General features: G+C 42.9%; 2 protein-coding genes across 8 annotated transcripts; one reads left to right on the top strand and one right to left on the bottom strand.

Annotated features, from left to right (window-relative positions):
* Positions 1 to 75: 75 nt before the first annotated feature.
* Positions 76 to 4,294, top strand: LOC311008887 (PC-esterase domain-containing protein 1A-like). The gene is made up of 9 exons (XM_084002832.1): positions 76 to 175; positions 449 to 527; positions 744 to 823; positions 1,052 to 1,284; positions 2,445 to 2,595; positions 2,680 to 2,923; positions 3,245 to 3,298; positions 3,825 to 3,962; positions 4,086 to 4,294. The coding sequence occupies exons 2-9, from the start codon at positions 452 to 454 to the stop codon at positions 4,214 to 4,216; spliced, it is 1,107 nt and encodes a 368-aa protein (XP_083858958.1). The 5' UTR covers positions 76 to 175; positions 449 to 451; the 3' UTR covers positions 4,217 to 4,294.
* Positions 4,295 to 6,257: 1,963 nt separating this feature from the next.
* LOC311009489 (dynactin subunit 1-like) lies at positions 6,258 to 19,551 on the bottom strand. 7 transcript variants are annotated; one of them, XM_084003695.1, is made up of 31 exons: positions 19,412 to 19,551; positions 17,434 to 17,499; positions 17,119 to 17,313; positions 16,855 to 16,933; positions 16,733 to 16,764; positions 16,309 to 16,329; positions 14,811 to 14,891; positions 14,234 to 14,386; positions 13,989 to 14,012; positions 13,333 to 13,530; positions 12,921 to 13,125; positions 12,743 to 12,821; positions 12,500 to 12,659; positions 12,189 to 12,293; positions 11,768 to 11,959; positions 11,565 to 11,681; positions 11,330 to 11,482; positions 11,012 to 11,172; positions 10,703 to 10,871; positions 10,403 to 10,471; positions 10,055 to 10,267; positions 8,992 to 9,153; positions 8,624 to 8,755; positions 8,391 to 8,516; positions 8,136 to 8,278; positions 7,882 to 8,048; positions 7,583 to 7,701; positions 7,303 to 7,498; positions 7,141 to 7,214; positions 6,963 to 7,052; positions 6,258 to 6,817 (listed from the first exon to the last, which is right to left on the bottom strand). In XM_084003695.1, the coding sequence occupies exons 2-31, from the start codon at positions 17,473 to 17,475 to the stop codon at positions 6,680 to 6,682; spliced, it is 3,795 nt and encodes a 1,264-aa protein (XP_083859821.1). In that variant the 5' UTR covers positions 17,476 to 17,499; positions 19,412 to 19,551; the 3' UTR covers positions 6,258 to 6,679. The 7 variants fall into 7 exon arrangements, with proteins under 7 accessions (XP_083859821.1, XP_083859819.1, XP_083859820.1 ...); XM_084003693.1 differs by lacking the exon at positions 19,412 to 19,551 and adding an exon at positions 18,452 to 18,521; XM_084003694.1 differs by lacking the exons at positions 13,989 to 14,012; positions 19,412 to 19,551 and adding an exon at positions 18,452 to 18,521.
* Between the last annotated feature and the right edge of the window lie 284 nt (positions 19,552 to 19,835).

The following is a 19,835-nucleotide window of genomic DNA, read 5'->3' as shown; positions in this document are numbered from 1 at the left end:
CATGAGTTGAGTCGAGTTTTTAACCAGTATAAAGGTGGAGAAGCCGTCTGGAAGTGTCAACGTTCAGATTCCAGTATTTAGGTAACGTTAGATTTAAAAAGGGACATTTGGCAACAAGCAGGGTAAGTTAGCTTCTGCTACATACGGCTACAGTTTGCCCTTAAATTCAAGAAAGGTAAGTAATGTGCTTCATGTTTATTTTAAACAGTATGCTAGTCTATTAGTGCGCCAATGCTAACGTAGCTGTTTGCTAATCAACTACCAGAAGAGTGGGTTTCTTCGTCGCCATTAACTTTACTAGCTGAGGCTCAAAGTCATCTATAACTGATAAACTGCTCTTTGGAAGCCAACGTTACTGGCAGCCATCTTGCCCCCATGCGTAACGTTCAGTAGAGCTTTGAGCTTCACGGTGTTTTAATGGAAACATGTTTGGCTTTGTAATGAACAGGAGATGAAGAGGCATGTGAGCCACCAGCAGGCCTGCCAGCTGCTCCACAATAAGGCCGTAGTAGTGCTGGGAGACTCCAGTGAGTAGGACATGCATTTCACCTTCTAGCTCTCAAAATAAAAAAGGAACAGATAGGTTTATTTTTTATTTTGCAGCAGCACATTTCATTTTAAGAAAATAAAATAATTCCTCTTGAATGGCAGACACATGAACTCACATTTCAGGTGGTTTAGTTGCTGTCCATGTGTCAGCAGTCAGAAGGGATCTGTGCACTGATGCTCTCTCTCACCCTCAGTTCAGAGGGCTGTGTACAAGGACCTGGTTCTGCTGCTGCAAAAGGACAAATGTCTCACTTTAAGCCAACTCAAGACCAAGGCAAGTGTTCATACTCGTACAAAGATGCATTGTGAAGAAATATTCATCAATGTTTTGTTGAGTCTTAATTAAAGCTGGGAGAAAGTTGCCGTAGCAACATTGCTCCACTTGGAGCTCTGCTTGTTTTTAATTGGTCAAGCTGTATTAACATGTCTTTCTATTTCAGCTTGTGCATGCCTCTCCTGTTGTTGTTGTTGTTGTTCTCACATTAATGTTTTTCTGCTTCAGGGTGAGATGAGCTTCGAACAGGACTGCCTAGTGGAAGGAGGTTGTCGAGGTCAAATGCACAATGGAACCGAGTACCGTGAGGTTCGGCAGTTTCAGTCCGACCACCACCTGGTTCGCTTTTACTTTGTGACGCGCATCTACTCCGGCTACATGCAGAGCATCCTGGAAGACTTCCGTCAGGGCTTGAAACCTGATCTGATCATTTTAAACTCCTGCGTTTGGGATATTTCAAGGTGCGTGTGCTGAAGGATTCACTCATTATGGTGATCTGTTAATCATGGAAACATTTCCACTTTAAAGTGGTTAGAGGGATTCAGGGAGAGACCTCTGCTCCACACCTGTTGATACTAATAATTTATTACTTTAAAAGGTGAATTAAATTACATATTGAACAAACAAGCAGCAGAATATGTTTTAATAATATTTTTCCCTTTTTTAATATTTTCTAATATTCTCTTCCTTGCATGCATTAATCTAATCGCAGGTGATGATACAACCAGCTCCTGTCATATATAATAGTCTTAACTGTGTTGGCTTGTGGGTGATGAGATAGGAGGTGTGTGTTTGGATTGGCAGAAACGGTTTACATCTCTAAAAGGTTGGGGTTGAGATCTAATGAATCAAGTTCACTGTTGTCATCCCCACCTTTGCTTTAAAGTCCCAGTCGGTAAGTCCGGCGGATCGAGGGCCCTCTGTCAGATTTTGAATGTTGACAACTCTCACGCTCCTCCCCCACGGCCACCGAGCTCCTTCCCCTTGACTTCGTGCCCTTTGAAATCCCTTAGATCACGCCACCTTTGAAACGCGGGTCCGATGTTGACTCTGGTTTTATCACGGGCACCGTCGCCATCTTTCTTTTTTTCCTTCTTTTCCACAGGTGTTTTCTTTTCCTTGGTTGTTTTCGACCTCCTCGTTTCGGTTTTTAACGAGGAATTGGAAGCTTGTTGCTACTTCCCTCCACCTCCCCCTGTGATAGTGGAACGACCCGAGGGGGAGAGGCTCTGTGTGTGCACGAACACAGCCCTGCGTGCTGACTGGACAGGATGATCCGGGCGCTGTTGATTTGTTGTTGTTGTTGTTGTTGTTGTTGTTGTTGTTGTAAAACAAACAACAGGCTCTACGTGCACGTAGAGGCATGCTTTTTTTCTAAAACCGGATGATTTATGTTGTTCTATCGGAGCATAGTGTCGGCTTCAGTGAATATGATAAAAAAAAATGTTGCTGACTGTGACTTTAACAGCGAGCTGTTGATCAGCTTTTCTAAGGACCATAATCTCTTACAGTCACTGCTGTCTGACCTGTCCCCTGCTGTAAGGTGACCCTAAATCCCTCTTGATTAGTTTGTGCATAATTGATCTGTTCATGAATCTGTTTGTCTTATTTTGTATTTTAGATACGGGTCCAATAGTCTTGATCACTACAGGGACAACCTACACAGGTTCTTTGATGAGCTGAGGGGGATTGTGCCGAAGGAAACCTTGGTTGTGTGGAACCTCACCATGCCCTTAGGAGAGAGAATCCGGGGCGGGTTCCTGGTGCCCGAGGTACTTCATCACTGAACATCTGGAATTAACATGACAAAACATGTGTCCATACCAGAACGTTGTCCTCTCCCTCCTCGACCTCAGATTGAGCTCAAGGCTTCTCATCTCCGTTATGATGTGATTGACGCCAACTTCTACAGCGGGACTCTGGCTGACACCTATGGGATGGATGTGCTCGACCTGCACTTCCACTTCCGCTTCTCTCTGCAACATCGTGCGAGGGACGGAGTCCACTGGAACGCCGTCGTCCACCGCAAGATAACCTCCCTGCTTTTAGAGCACTCTGCACAGGCCTGGGGGGTTATTCTGCCCAGTCCAGGTGCTGTTGGTGAGGAGGAACACACACCAGTATGCACACAGTACATGAATACTCACTGTAAGGCGGGATGTGGTTTAGACATAATGCAATACTGGGAACTGTTTGTTCTTCAGGTGCTGACCTTCCTCTGGCAACTCTTGCAAGGAAAATATGCATTTATGACTTTTTTGCCCCCACGCCGGCAACATACAAACAAACAAACATTTTTTGCCATAAGTCAAGAATTCATATGCTAAATATCGCATACAAACACAAGGCGCTAATTTATTTATTTTCTTAAGCATTTTATTTGATTGGATCGGCATGTTTGTTTTTTGTTTTGTTTTTTAGAGCGTACTGAAGTTACTGCTCAGCACTCCAATGGAAATGCTTCCAAACCTACAGGTAAGTCATTATTATTTTGGATTATTTCTATTGACTGATTAAAAAAGAGCAAGCAAATATATTGTTAAAATAAGTCCCAATAACCCCATGACCTTTCAAGATGAAAATACTTGACATGAGTCTGGGTTAGTCACCTGTTTAATACACTTGATGTCCAGCTGGATTGGTGTCGTCGTATAATGCTCAGTGATATTCCCTGTTGAATGTTTGCTTTGGGAGATTTAGGGGATTTTAAAAGGAATTGGCATCTACTATGAGATTAGACTTTCCTGGATTCTCTTGTGGAGTAGAGCGTTCCCCTGACACTACCCTCCTCCAACTATTTTTATTCCAACATGCACACAAACAAACTACTTGTTTCTCTCTTTAAAATGTTTGAATACTAGCCTGAACATATTCTAGCTCCTTCATAATGACTGATTGCAACTAAAGCATCAAGTTAATGTCAGGTTTTTGTGAAGTAGAAGTCATTTAAAAAGACAAGACGTTGCCACAGTCACCCCCTCCTCCCCCGTCTCACCTTCAGGGCGACACCCATCAACGGTGGATTATGGCGGCAACCGGGAGGAGTTCTCTGATGATTCCCTCCCCGTTGGTTTCTTGGACTTTGAGAACACCCCCCCTCCACGGACACGTAACCAACCATCGGCCCCCCTCAGAAGTAGTAAGAGTGCGATTTTTCACTCAAGACCATTTGTGCTGCTTCAATGTATCTGTAGGTCTGCTCGTCTACTTATTGGACGTGTCTTTGAGCGGCCATGTCCAACATGTGCTGTATGTCGTGCAGGTCTGGACTCGAGGCCGCCATCCGGATGGCACCATCAACGCAAAGTGAGGAGTCGACGACGTGTCAGAACCCACTATGCTCCGTACACCAATCACAGATCCAGTCGGCCCTGGGGCAGGGATTTCTTATAAGAGTCAGATACGTTCATGTTCCACTCGTTATCGACGCAGTCTCACCTGCAGCTCTTTGTTTCTAACTCAGCATTAATCCCCAAATGGCTTAGTTCACTCTGATTTTTATTTTCACTCAAAGTCCAGACACGCACATATTTTAGTCATTTTACTTCTATTGTAAAGCGCTTGTCTTTTAGTTGTTGAATATTAACTTGTTTTAGTTTTAAATGTTTTCAAGCATTTTTAATTCTGCACTTGTGTTCAGTGCTGTTTTATTAAAGTTGATTCAAGTGGATCGTTTTGATTTGTTTTCAATCAAATCGCTTATTACAGTTCTAAATGTATTATGCCACAAGGTCAAGGAAAGATGGGAGGAGAACTCATCAGGATTTAGGAAAAGACGAGCGCGGGGCTCAGAATGACGCCAGCGGTCTTTCTTGCTTAAGAAGGATCCTAAAGGAAGGAATGACCCGATGTGATGAGAGCTGGTAGCAACCTCAATGTTAAGGAGAGGAGCTTCAGTGCTTCCGTTCATATCTCCTTTAATCTCCTTTACCAAAGGAAAGGAGATTACGCCGACCCACAATTCATTGAGATCAAGTGAAAATGACGCCCTTGGAGACCAGCATAGCAACCACCGATCAAGTTAAGAGACACGCAAAGTTGCGACTAATAAAGCCTCCACTTCACCGTCGGAGAGCCTGTAAAGTCCCGTAGAAAGGCTCTAAGGTGTCAGCAGGACCTGGACCTGGATCCGTCCACCAGGGTCCACACATACGTCCATTTAAAATAAAATGAAAAAAAAAAAAAAAAATATATATATATATATATTTTTCTTTTTTTTTATATATATATATATATATATATTTTTTTTTTTATATATGTATATATATATATATGTGTATATATATGTATATATGTATATATGTATGTATATATATATATATATATATATATATATATATATATATGCACAGCACACCTGCATTACTCTTTGCTCACATTGTTCAGCCATTGCATTGAGGAAACTATATTTATTTACAGTCTATTTTGTGTGAGCCACACCTTTGTTTGCATTTGCAATGTTTTGAAATGATTGGAACAATGAATGTCTGATGTATCGTGTGGTTTGTATTACGCCCCATATTTACTTTGCATTTCTAACGCCCCCTAGTGGTTAATTCTGAAGAAACTTCCAGAGACTTTCAGATACTCTTGTGTGTGTGGTCTGTGTGTGGGGTTATAAATCACATCAAAAGTTTGGTGATACACTTTATTTGACACAACGAGGATGGAATGTTTTTTCTTTTTTCATTTATAATGTGAAGCTGAAAAGTACTTATGTTCTCCAAAGGATGGAATTTATGATTTAAACTGCAGCAAAAAGAGATTATGTATTGTTTAATAACCAATTTGAAGCCCTTTCTCTGATCAAATACTGTGGAATGTTTCTTGAATGGTTTTTCCAATACATTTCTAAAGTGTTCTTATAGAGTTGTTGGGGTTTGATCGATCCACCACATAATGAGACGCCATCTGATGGAAAAATACAAACTGAAAACACAGAATTGGGGAAAAATAAAACGGAATCTGGAAAAAAGTTATAATTGACAAATTCGTATTTTAATTCTATATTGGCTTTTTTACATCACAATTTCACAACATATTAAACATAAAGGAAGATTTATATTTGGTTAATATAGATTGTATTTATGTTAAGGTGTATTTTTGGACAGATTTAAAATTTTTGGAAGAAAAAAAGTTTGGCATCAAATCATTTTGGGGGCCCCCTGCAGTAACTGCAGACCCTCTAGGTGTTCTCCTGTTGAAGATCTCTGATTTAGAGTTCGACCAGTTCTTATCATGGCAGCCACTTCTTTATTGCCGGGTCATTTCTTCAGTTAGGGGCCTTCCTAAGCAAGACGTTAGCTAGTTACTGATGAAGGGAATATCTATTCTATTAATATATTTGATAAAATGTGAGTGAACTGGCAGTAGACTCGCATATTAGACTACAGATGACATACAGGTATAATAACTCAGTCAAAATTGACAAAGACAACATTTCATGCTCTTTAGTGTATTGCTTGCTTTTATTGTCTGTTATTACAAATACGAAAGATACAAAGGGAAAGAAATATCAATAGATGCAAGTACAGTAAATTGACGTTGCGAGCTTTGCCTCGTCCCATAGAGTTTCAGTGAAAACACGGCGCCTTCATAATGTGACATTCAGGAGTCAAATCCAGTTGAACTTCATTCAAAACACCAATCCATTTTATGTCAATATAAAGTTACTGCTGTGCCTCAATTTTAGTAGTTTATTAGTACTATTGTCTTAACTTTGCAAATACTGGATACAATTTCCTGAGAACGGTGAAAAGCAAAAAGGGATAAATAAAAAGAAAGTAGAACTAGAAGCTGGAATGAGAAAGAAGAAAAGTGTCAAGCGTCAATGATGGCTGAGGGTGAATGATATGTTTAGGCCATGAGGAGGCGGTGCACTTTGTGCAGCTGCTGCTGTGATAGGACAAGACGGTGGACTTGTTCCTGTCCACGGGTGCATGGGATGGCAACACGTCCCACAAACACAGTTCCTCCCTGCTTCTCCTCCTTGGCCTGGGAAACAACACACATACGTACATGTGATAGAATTTTACACATCTAACGTGCCATTTCTTGAAGTATTGAAATCTTACGACTACAAAAAGATCAAATTGAGTGAAATGTTGGAACTTGTGGTGTATGTAGGGTATAGTTCTACCTTAACGAAAGAGGAGACAGGGAAGGTGGCGAAGTCGGAGGAAGCCTTCGCTCCGGACTGACAGGACACGACATGTTCAGCCACTTCTCCCTGAAACAGAAGAGGCTCCAAAGGTTTAGATTTGCCGTCAGCTTCGTGACACGGTGAGTAGAGCAGATGATGATTGTGAAGGTGTAACCTTGAGTTTGTCCAGAGCGTCGCTGAGGTTGTGCAGTCGAGCCGTCTGCTCCATCAGCTGGGCCCCGGCACTGACTGGATGAAGGGAGAGCAGAGACACAACATGAAGCAGGACGCTGCTGAACAGAGCAGGAGAGGAAAGTCCACAAACGGGGACACGCACCTGCCGTCTTTCCTGTGATGTCCACCACTTTCACCTCTGAACTCAGCTTGAGCAGGGTTGCCAGCAGTTGGTCAGTCCTGCGATAGATGCCGGTGTTCAGGCCGTCTGGTGGCATGGAGCTTTCTTTGGACGCTTGTGGTAGTTTGGGCGGGCAGAGTGGAGGCAGGGAGGCCAGCTGGGCTCTCATCTTCTCCGCCTGCAAGTGAGATATACTCCAAGTCAATATTATTATTATAATTATTATTATTGGCATAATAACATTAACCCAACACCAGTGTACCTTGAGTCTGTTGTTCTCATTCTTGAGGTGTTTAATGCCCAGTCTCTGGGCTTCAACCTGCTGCCTGAGGAGAGGGGAGTCCACCACCTCCACTGCTCCTGCCAGGGAGGGAGGCAGACCTGAAGGGAGGATGGTGAGAGACATCCAATCATGATGCGTCCAGTGCTAGTGCAGGTTTTTTTGGAGAATATTGGTGTGTGGTAGGAATAACACATGTGCTGCTGCAGTAGAACAACCACACAAACTACAGGAACAGCCAGCTGCTTACAAAAAGTGACCATAACCACACAGACATTCACCTCCTGCAGATCCCTGAACAATGGAGGCAATTCCAGAGGCAGGTGGGGCTCTCAGGCCTTCAATGGTCATCTTCGATTGGTTATTAATGCGTTGTTTCAGCTCCGCCTTCTCTGCCTCCAGCTGGTCAATATCAGCTTGCAGGGCATCCATTGTCTCCTCAAACTCCCTGGAGATGAGAAGGCGAGATGAAAAGGTGAGCACGCAAGATGATAAGAAGTGCAAATGTGTTGGAATGTGTTCAGTTCTTCTCTACTTTTCTTTCTTCTTCAGCAGAGCTAGGTTCTCGTCCAATTTGGTCTGAATCTTCTCCACCCGCTCGTCGGCATCTTTGGTGGAGGTGTCGAGCTTCTTCTCCAGCAGGCTCAGACGGACGTGGGCCTCACTCAGCTCCTCGCCCTGGGAAGAGAGGAGGTACAGCTAAATGATTACGCCTGTTACGTTTCCAATTCCGTTTCCCACAGAGAGAATGCGTGAGGAGAATGCGTCCCGGAGAAACGCTGAGTGTCACCTTGATCTTGAGGGACTTCTTGACCTCCTTGATGACCGTTTCTCTGTCTTCTAGTTTAACCCCCAGACCCTCAGCGTCAGTCATCTCTGCCCTGACGGTGGAGGCCCTCATCTCCACTGGAAGAGTCTGAGGATGTGAAGGATCAAAGACATGATGAGCGGAAGAAATATGCTTGGAATTCAATGTAAAATGATGTGAGCCATCAATAGGAGAACGTGAATGCATGCAGACACCTTGCTCTGTGGCTTGTCGGCATCGTACTCTCCCTCCTGCATGGCTGTGGCCATCTTGTTCATGGTAGTGATGATGGAGCTGCAGGACTGACGCAGGCACTCTGGACCGCTCAGGCCCTGAGAACCGTACACCTAACAGGGAAGACTGTCGTTTAGATCATATAATAACACATCTGCAACCGAGAACCGACCACCGACCACCCCAAACTCAGGACACACAGTGTTACTGGTTTGCTTTATTTCTACTGCTTCTTACTTCAGTACACTTATGACTGTATTAAAATTCTCAATAGAATAATCCCATCCACTAACAAGGGTGGACAAATGGCTCCTTGTTAATGTGTCGGGGGTATCGTCAGTGAAAGTACCTGTGCCACAGCTTTGCAGGCGATATCCTCCAGGGTGAGCGCGTTGAGCCCGTCCTGCTCTGCCAGCGGAGCGATCATCTGAGCTCCAGCTGCAGCCACCTCCTGCAGCACAGCCACCACACGGGTCTGCTGGCGCCGGCACTCCGTCAGCGCATCCGACACCTCCACACGAGAAACAATGTCAGTCACATTTACTTCACTTATTTCACTTTAGGCGTGGGACAACATGACAATTTCTGGCCAAAATAATTGCGATTCATGATATTATTCTGATAATCATCAAATTATGATTAAAACTCTTGAAAAGACAATAAAACATACTGGAATGACCTTAATTAACATTTTGAAGATCGTAAAGGTCAAATTAAACAACTTTTGGATAATTCCTGGAGGCCTATTGTTTTTTGTTTTTGTTTTTAAATCAGGCTCTATTTTCACTTCTCTACATGAAAGCCAGCTGGACAGCCTTTTCTATTCACTCGTGATGATATTTACAATTATCCCGACAATGGAAATTCACCACGATCACCTTATTGTAAGGGTTTTCTATCATGACCCACGACAACATCCTACATCGTCCCCTCCCTGGTTAGCCTGGCTACAGTAAATCACATCTCCTGGATTGGGGAAACAAATTATCTGGCTGTATTTCTTTCAACCAATCACAATGGCCGTGGGCGGTGCTAAGCCGTCGATAGGAAACTTGTTTGGATGGAACGTCGAGCCCCGTCATTAACATGTCTGATTCCCCACAAAACTCCACATAAAGCTTAAAAACATGTATGTGGACTGAGTGACGAGACGTTTATTAAAACAAAAGAAAAACATAGTCTGGTCTAGTCAACGTCACTGGAGCATGCCGCTGCCATAGTTGCTAGCTCTGAGGTTGCTGCTGTTGTTTCCCGATTGTTAGGGAGTTTGAGAATGGAGACACAGAAAGCAGAAGGGGAGGATTCAAGTCTGACTTCCTTCCTCCAGGTGTTGATCCTGAGCCTTCACTTCCTGTTATCGAGACTAGTCCCTGGTTGACTTATTGGCCTATGCACTATGTTGGTTTCCATACCTGTGGTCCAAAGTTGAGAGCAGCGGGTACTCCAGCTACATCTGTTCCAGGCATACGACGGCGGATCTTCTTACAGAACTGTTTGATATCAGAGCAGGAAGTGTCCAGGTCCTTCAGGAGGACGGCAAGGCCAGAGCTCTCCTGCCCCGCCGTCAGGAACGCCCGCAGACGAGCTACCTCCACTCCCATGCAGTCCAGCACACTCTGGGTAAACTGGAGGTGAGAGATGGATGAGTGAAGGGAGGAAACCATGTTGCTGTTTGACTTTGCTCATCATGGGGATAACATTTTTTACTCTGTACTAGGAGTAAAACTGTCAAGGTACACTGCCAAAGAAGCTGAAAGTACCTTGATGTGGTCAGCCAGCTGCACTGTGCAGTCTTCAGTGTGATCTGCCAGATGGACGCTGTACAGTTGCTGGAAGACAAAATAACAGTAAGAAACATTGTTTAAGAAAGGATTATATTCAATTCAAATGACTAAATGATTAAAATGTTCTATTTGTGTAATGTCTTTACACCGAGGAGACACGCTTGCACCCATGTCCAAACAATACAAATTTAAAATCCACAATGGAAGTCATGATGTCAAATGAGCCGTTGTCTTTAGAATACTTGGTTGTTAAATATAGAACGGTTATTTTGTTACCTGATAGTACTTGATGGCCTTCGTCAGAGGTTCCACCTGAACCGTCTCATCGAGCTGATCTTTATGCAGCAGGTCGATGAAATAATCCAGAGAGCGCTCATGGAAGCTCATTTCAGAGTAGAGGGTTCCCATGCGCTTAAAGACCTCCACGCTGCACGTGTTCAGAGCCCTAAACAAACAGAATAAACATCATCATTCAGGACAAACTGTATTGTAAAAAAAACCTCTGCTTTGGTTGCAGACAGACTGGACACAATTATTCCACATTCTCTGATAATACCATATTTGTGATGAGGCTGCAGTACTCACTGTTCATATTTGTGCAGCGTGGCCTGCAGCAAGTTGAGGGAGTAGACCAGTCCTGAGGCAAAGCTGCGCTGTTCTCCCGGAGGCCCCCTGAGTCCGGTCCCTGGGGCCAAGCTCCCGTTCAGGTCAAACTTCTCCTGGGCCTGTTTACTGATCAGCTCAGCCTGCCAGGGGAAGGACACGTACACAAGCATCCATTAGAGAAACAAATGAAGGCACAGCAAAATAACAGGATTAATAGTGATCAGGATTCAGGACACTTGCACACCCATTTGTCCAATTCCCACAAATGCACCTCCACACACACACGGGGCTTCTCACCTTGCAGATGAGCCTGGGGATGAGCAGGAGGACCAGAATACAGTCATGATCTCCACCATGACGGAGAAAGGAGTCCGGCATGAAGGACGTGAGGAGGGATACCTGTCTGTTTGACTGGGCCACTTCCATTTTCCTCAGCTCCATCTCTATGGCCTAAACATGGGTTAGAAGAAAAGGTCAAAGGTATAAAAGTCATTAAGTCATCATTGTTTGATAACAAATGAAGGTTTCCTACCTTGGCATAAGCCTTGGTCTCTGCAAACTTAATCTTGAAGTCAAATAGTTCAGCAGGCGGTTGCTGCACTTGTTCAGCGTTTGCATTCTGCTGGCTGATCAGCTCCATGTTGGCCTCCTGATGCAGAGTAAAAGCACACACAGTGTCAGGGCATCCACTTGGTCATCCTGATCTGTTCCTTGAGCATGGGTCGCTCCACCCACCTGCAGGCTGGTGGTGAGGTCTCTGTATTTGCTGATGGTCTGCTGGTAATCAGCTACAGTCTCCTGGGCAGCCTCCACCCTTTTTTCAGCCTCTCTGACCTTTGCTGTACTCAGGTCCACCTGCTCCCTCAGCTCCATTTCTGTCTCCCGGCCGTTCTCCTGGAGCTCATCGTTCATCTCATTGATGGCCTCCTATTGGTACAGAAAAAAACATCAGACAAATATCCTCTTTTTTTTTTATCTAAGTCTGCTTATTCAACCTTTGTACTCATTTTCTGGTTACCATTATTTAGGTACAAAATGTACCTTATAATGAGAATCTTATTTGTGAATATTTACATAGTATGACTGTAGTTATAGAAATAGAAACATCAGTGGTTTTAATACTGAAGACAGGTATCATGAATGGAGTTGAACAAACCAAATCAGTGACAGTTTCTCTCAGCTCTCTGACTTTCTCCTCCAGGTCGAGGTTCCTCTCCGTCAGGTTCTCCACCATCTCCTCTGAGCCCAGAGCAGCATCCACCTGGTACACGAACACACACAAGTTCAATCGTACAGCTCCATTCTGAAATGGGAAACTAAGAAGAACAGTCCTTGTTTCTTTTGAAGGCACTTTGACTTGGTGTCTTTGATATAATCACTATAATGTAATCTCCAGAAAGCAGCATCAGAGACTCATAGAAACACCATCCTCTCTGCTGTCACATTCCTCCTCTTTTAGGACTTTACCTGCTCCTTCAGTTCATCGATAGTAGCATCCGCCTGCTTGACATCCTCTTGCAGTTTTTCCTTCTGAGCCCTCAGAGTCTCCAGCTCAGTGTTCTTCTTCTCCATCTGCTTCTGCAGCTTCACGTGCTCCTGCTTCTCTGAAGTAGACAGGTCACGCATCCTGACGGGGAAAAGGAACATATCAACAACAATGGAAACAAGTGCTTTCTTTTCATTTGTTAGAAGTTGAGTCATCGGACTGACCGAACCAACGCCTCCTTCAGTCTGCCATTCTGCTCCTCCAGCTGTTTGACATGGTAATTTGATGCAGCTCCATCTGAGCCTGCAGGAGGATGAGAAAAGCAAACGCAGTGAAGGAAAGCAGTGCACAAATAAAGAAGAGAGAAAGAGGCCTTTGTGGATTAGTGAGGAGAATACGAACCGTTTTCTGAAATCTCATGTCGAATGATCTCCAGGTCCATGGAGAGCTCCTCCACTTTCTCCTTCAGTGTGTCCACCTCCACTTGCAGTGACTCTGCCCGCTCCTCAGCCATCTCTTTGTCCAGTGTGGCCATCTCTATGGCGTCTGCTGTATCCGACATCTCCTCCATGTAGCGGTCCTTGGCCTCCTGTGCCTCACGGGCGTCCTGGGAGGAGGAGGAGGTACAACATTCAACTTTAGAAAGCCATATAGAAAGACAGTGGAGCTGCTGCTTTCATTCATTCTTACAGGCTTGAAAAAGATCAACAATTTCATATCCTACAAGTTGTATTAATTTAATCTTGACATTATATTGTAAATATTGATAATGCTATAATACAGACAAATAACTAGTACTTGTTTTCCTTTGTACCTTCTTGGCCTCTTTGAGTTGTTTCTGCAGGTCGGCCTGCTGCTCCTGCATTTTGTTCTTCCACTCCTGAAGCTGCTCCATTTGGATCTTGTGTTTCTCAAGCTCCTTCAACTTGGCTTTGTCCTCCGTCCGCTTCATCTTCAGCGTTTCCAGCTTCTCCTCCAGGTCCTTGACCTGAGCTCGCATCGATTCCTCCTCCTGAGAAGGGTGGACGGGTGGAGAAGTGGAGGGTGCAGTTTAAATGTGCTGCCATTGGAGGATTGACTTATGTCCAAAGAATGAATTTTAAGGAAGTAAAGAAAGACAATACACTGATCAAGTCCCAACACCACAAATCCCAGATGGTGAGGAATGTCAATTTAGCTTCCCCAAATTCATTTGCAGATAAAATAAATGTGACTGTTGACTCCACCTCAACAGGACCCTATCATCAAGATTAACAAACAGAATAATTAATTTACTCCAAAACACAATGGTGGAGTCTTTCATTCTGGGTCTCGGGAAGTTAAGCCATGCATCATCACCACATAATTCATTACAAATCCAATCTGAAGTATTGAGAATGTGTGCTGAAGTTCATTCTGCCCTCTAAGGAGTTTGTTAGTAAACTCATGCCAGGTATCATCAGCATGCATGTAGCCACTAGAAAACTCTACCTGCTTGGAAACGGCAGGTTCCACCTGGTCAAACCATGAAACATGGATGAAATGGACAAGGTGTAGAATATAGTGGAAAACAGAAACAAAATGATGGAGATATGACATACTGGCAAAGAGAATACATGTTGATATGATGTGCTGTTGATATTGTAATAAATTCCACATGAAAAAATGAAATGTGAGGATGTCTTTATGGGTATCTTTGGCTTTAAAATAGGCTCTTCTCATTGTCAGCGACCCACCTTGCTTGGAGTAGCCGGGACCGGAGATGACACTGCTGCAGGCGACCCGCTGGGCAGAGGCATAACAGGAGCCCCCAGTGCACCCTGGTGGGGGGGCTGGCCTGCTTCACTGACATCACCTGTCAAAGAGGAGGCTAAGCTCTCACGAGATGCCTGTTGACCAAGACGGGTGTGTTGGAGAGGGAGAAAATGAGGGAGAAAACAGAGGAAGGAAGGGAAGATGGCATGGTGTCAGATAACTGAACGTCAGTCAACAATCCAATCAACACAACAAGAACTTCACCAACACACATCTGTGATGAACCCAGTCGTGTAGTGAACATCCCTGTGTCACATGCTGTAACGCTGGATTCATCTTACAACAGCTTATGTGCTGAAAGGGAATCTTTCTGACCCCATGCATTGCCAAAGACCCAACAGCTCTCCTCCCAGTGTCCCTCACAAGGGAGGCTGACCAAGTTCACACAGACACCACGTTGATTTATCTGGTAGAGCCCTGCATCTGTGCACCAACATATCACCAGCTTTCACTCCCAGTGAACTCACAGGTTAGGTAGCCTGATATGACAGATCGTACCATGAGGCTGGAGCGGCCGGCGGGACGTACCAAAAGGGAAGGGAGGGAGGTGGCAGGTGTGAGGCGACTCGGAGTGCTCCACTGCCACAGTGTGATCATAGAGACTGTGTTAGCACTTTCATGAGCTATTTGTCAAACAGTTAACTTGATGTTACAGAAGGAAACCTTGTGGTATCTCTTATTCATACACATTATTATTACAAAGTTAAATACAAATCCTCTTTACCGTATTATAAGTAGTATAAGTACAAGCAGCTTTAGAAAATCAGTTTGAAAATAGAAAAATATATATATTGTGCTTTACATTAGAAGACAGAATCGGCATTACCATTTGATGTTCTGATGTTTTAACATTCTGATCATAGTCTCAAGGGTCACGGAAAGCACTAAATACTAAAAACTTCCAATGCAGCAGTATTGATAAATATTATTTTTATGAATAAATGACATGTAACTTTAACACAAATGACAGCACCATTTACACTCTGTTAAATACAAAACTACAATCTAACTCTCCAAATAGTCCAATATATCTTTACACTGTATCCAATGCCGCCATGTTACCAAAGGACTATTAAAACTTTGCAACTGAACCTTCATCGGCGGCAGAAATGTGGAGAATTGCTTACTGAGGAGTCTATCATTTAAAATGTTATTAATACTTTTATCAAAATAATGCAATCCTGTTTGTCTTCTCAGCTGTAATTTGAGAACAACTGTGTACTTCTTATCACACAACACAAACATGTATGGCCTTTGGAAGAATGTCAAACATTTGAAGATGTCCCCTTGATTTTTACTTGCCAAGCAGAAGCTCCCACCAAAAAGTGAACAAAATAAGAAAGATTTCAGAATCAACTGCTGTTTTGAATCATTGAGTTTTCCTCCCCTGTCTGCTGTAGACAAGCTCACCTTGGCAGAGCGGCGGGTAGAGGACTGGAGGGTTGGGTTGCAGAGAGAGGGACAGACACACACACGCACACACACACACACGGATATGCACACACACATCCAGTGGTAAAGCAAGATAGGAGATTAGCAGCACATAAGCAGCTTACCCACTGTTAGTTCATATCCACTCCATAACTTTAAGGATGCATGCCTCATTTCACACCATTTGAAAGAAAAGTTACTCTTGTTGACTGCAGAATTACCAGTGTTAACAAAATCAAAATGTCACTGGTCAACAGGAAAGACAAAGACACATCATTATGGCCTTGCAACGGTGGTAATTTCACCTCCAAAAGAGCATGCTGGATGCCTTGTCCAAAATAAAAAAAAAATTAAATGAGCGTGCAAACAAACAACAAAGTCAGGTGTACGAAATAAAGTGTGGCCACAGAAAAATACAAGAGAAAACGCGGTGAAAATGACAAGAGATATCGCAATAAACCATGCAAGCGTCGACATGTAAAAGGGTCAAATAAAAACAAAAGGGGAGGTGGCGTGTTAGTGTGATTAAGGCGAAAGCAAATGTGTTGAATTTAAATATTTCTACCTTCTTAACGTTCGCAGGTGTCTGCAAAAGGTATTCATAAAAAAAATTAGAAGCCAACCCAAAGGCTGACTAATTTACATTTTACAGCAAAGAGAGGAACATTTGAGGAAGTTTTGCAGAAAAAAAACACCTCTAGTCAGGAAACACTGCAGAGGACAAGTCAGAGAGACGGGGGAAAGTAATATCAGCACTCTTTGAAATGGATTTACTGCTCTGATTAATCTTGTTCAAAATATATTGGCCTATATACTGTAACTGCTACAACAAGACAGCCTGACTTAAAGTGGAAGTAATTAATTTGAAGGATTAAATATATGGACAAACCATATTTCTTAGATCCATAAAACATCTTTGAAGCCAAGTCATAGTTTCTGAACTGACAACGGACAAAAAAAGCAATGAAGTGCAAGTAATGGTTGTCTACCTGCTTGGTTGTTCTGGGAGTCTCATGAATGTCTGGGGGAACAAATATACAAATATTATCCGTTATTATTAATTTCTTTGAGTGAAGTAGGAATTTCCAACACAGCTTTGGTTCACACTCACCTTTCTGTCTAAGTGTCTTTGAAGGGCCTGACTCAGTTTCTGGTGAGGTGGCGCAGGAGCCATCATCCACCACCTGAAGCTGTACAGAGAATCATGTGGTCAGGACAACATGGACATGAACAAGCAAAAATGTTTCATTTGTATCATAAACTCAAAAAAAAGGCAGGACGTTCAAACATCCTATAAAGTATTTGCATTTTCCATACTAATGAAAGTATACAGTCATTTATCCTTACATCACAACAACATATTTATGCCACTAACCTGAGACTGCCTGACAAATATCCCGTGATTTTCCTCACAGGTGAAGTAGCGTTTTCCCTGCACAGTGCCATCGTTCTTGCCTTTGGCATCATCCAGGATGACGCCCACCCATTTCCCGGAGGCAAAGAGGGTGGCACCGATATAGGCAACAGTACCACGCTGACCCTTCCCTGTCACCTCCACTACAGAGCCAATCTAGGAGAGGAGGAGCAGAGACAAGATGGCAGACTGTAATTCATCAGAGTTAGTTGATTGTAATTTGTTTATTTCTATCCATTTCGTCCTTGCTTGTGTCTATTTTGAAAAGTGACATACCTTTGGAGGTTTAGTACTCTCCACCGTTCCTGTGGCGCTCATTTTGCTGATCAGTGGGCTGGTCAGCTGGAGGATTTAGGAAATGCATGGGAGGAAATAGGGGGGGGGGGGGGGGAGAGAGAGAGAGAGAGAGAGAGAGAGAGAGTAGGATGGTTGGATGCCAATGGGAATGAGGGGTTAGGTGGGAGAAGGACGAGAGATAGTGAAGAAGGTGTGTGAGGTCGTTACAAACCAGATAATTTATTGTTTACATTTCTTAATTCCTCAGGAATTGTGTCTTTGTTGTATCTTAATCTTGGTCAAATAGACAGCTTGGTAGGAATTTGGTGGACAAATAATATTTTATATTAATCTGCAAAATACCTGATTAAACTGTATTGTTTTATGTGTAATGTGTAACAATAATGGACCCATAATTCTCCCTAATTCAGCTATAAAGACTCTTAGAAATAAAAAATATTCAATGATAAGAGAGTCTTGAGGCAAACACACTCATGCACCCAGTCATGTGTCATGAACCACAAAAGACTTCCCATCAACAAGTCACCTCCCTGCCTTGCTCACACAAAGATGCTCATTCAGAGTAGAGTCCAATCCTTGTATGGAGCTGCAAGGACATGTGAATTCACGCTACCTTAGTTTTAGACCACAGGGCAGAACACTGATAGATAGAAAGGGTTCATCAAAGCCTTATGGCAGGACCAGAGTAGCAGAGTTTTGCCGACTCCTCGAGATTAAATACTACTTCAGATGCATGTGAACATAAATTTGGCTATGCGTTAAATATAATCTTCTCCATCAAGATATCAGCACTACCCAAATTACTATTGATTTTATCTGATGAGGACCCGATATACAACAAAGTGAATCCACTGCATGGTGAGTGCCACAAACATTTACTTTCTATAGGGTTAGCCATTATAATGGAATGACTTCTACTGATTGAGTGCATCAAAGGAGATTAAAATGTATGAATAAATTAGATATTATTACAATATTGTGTGTCCATGTCACTCACCTTGGGGGTATAGGAATGTCGCCTGTTCAAAGCCATAATAGCAAGTTAAGATGGTTTCACCTCCTTCAGTACAAAAGATAACGCTCGAGTGCTAATTTGTCTTTGCTTTCATATCCTTTCCTCTTTTCAGGAGAGAGGAGAGGGCAACACAAGACTGGGTATCAGGGAGGGATCCTAATGATGCATCACAAATCGTCACAGCTGATTTGAACTGAGAAAGGGAGGGTAATATCTAGCTGTCGGAAAACACATGGCTGTTAGCTTGCTACTTTTTCACGGCGCCCCTTTAATAGCGATGAGATCATCAATTTACTGACCAACATTTATATAACGAGAACTATTTAACACTCACGTGGCTGCGTTATTCGCCTTTCTTTTATATATCTGCTTAAACATTATATAACGATAACGTCATCTTTAACAAACTCACATGTTAAAAATGGGCTCGTTTAATTCACCAATTTCTTACCAGCTGACAAACAGTGGCTAACTTCAGCTAATATTTCTTGGCTTGGTACTGTTATTTACAGGGTCAGACGGGTGCCAGCATAATGAAATGTGCCGTCTTTATACTTTCACAAAAACGATATATCAGCTAAATGGTCCCCACTTGATACTCCCAGCAGCATGACTCCAGAAGAGGGTGGACAGTGCGACAGGGAGACATTTGACAATTCTGCTTTAATGTTTCTACATTGTTATATTGAGCTATATTCAAAATAACACGGACATCCGCAATTCACAAAATGTCTTCAATCACTTAGCGTTGGGTGGATAAGGCTTCATTTGCCATCTAAATAGGTTCAGTTAGACAGCAGACTTGAGTCAACGGCTAGCCAGTTTAGCTAAAAAGCTAACGTTGAATCTGTCCAACTCAGCTTAACAAGCAAGCTGAAGTCAGGAAGAAGAGTGCTGTTAAGATGCTAACTTAGAACACATGCACTATGTAATTTAGCTTACCTTGCATAAACAGAGCTCCCTGTCTTTAAATACACCACTTTGATGTGTTCATCCAATAATCCGCTGTTGTTATTTTTTTTATTTATTTTTTTGTTACCTAGCTTGGAAAACCGGTAGTCTTTTCCGGTTTTTTGACAGGTCACTTCCGGTGGCCTGACAGACCAAATATAAAAGGAATTGAGAATGAGCGCCCCTGGTGGCCATAAATGTGCAGGTAAACAAAAAAAGAGGCATGGACAGAGAGTTTTCACAATTTGAGTACCCGCACATGTATCTGTAAAAAAGCACACCTGACCTCCAGCATTGACGATCGGGTTGATATTAAGAATATAGGCATATTTATTTATATGGCCAATTTGAATCAAAAATGAAATAATCGCAGTCTACTTTGATAATAGAATATTTAATTATTTCAAGTAAACAT

The sequence above is a fragment of the Eutrigla gurnardus genome, assembly GCF_963514095.1.
Source record: "Eutrigla gurnardus genome assembly, chromosome: 23".
NCBI classification, from domain to species: Eukaryota; Metazoa; Chordata; class Actinopteri; order Perciformes; family Triglidae; genus Eutrigla; species Eutrigla gurnardus.
This window is presented reverse-complemented; position numbering and strand designations above follow the sequence as displayed.

Excerpts from the sequence above, each read along its gene's own strand:
- LOC311008887 (XM_084002832.1), top strand. The coding sequence starts at position 452 with ATGAAGAGGCATGTGAGCCACCAGCAGGCCTGCCAGCTGCTCCACAAT. Across the intron at positions 3,299-3,824 it reads AAATGCTTCCAAACCTACAG|GGCGACACCCATCAACGGTG; the intron begins GTAAGTCATTAT and ends TCTCACCTTCAG. Across the intron at positions 3,963-4,085 it reads ATCGGCCCCCCTCAGAAGTA|GTCTGGACTCGAGGCCGCCA; the intron begins GTAAGAGTGCGA and ends TATGTCGTGCAG.
- LOC311009489 (XM_084003693.1), bottom strand. The coding sequence starts at position 18,487 with ATGGCTTTGAACAGGCGACATTCCTATACCCCCAAG. Across the intron at positions 11,682-11,767 it reads ACCTCACCACCAGCCTGCAG|GAGGCCAACATGGAGCTGAT; the intron begins GTGGGTGGAGCG and ends ACTCTGCATCAG. Across the intron at positions 7,499-7,582 it reads ATGAGAACAACAGACTCAAG|GCGGAGAAGATGAGAGCCCA; the intron begins GTACACTGGTGT and ends TCTCACTTGCAG.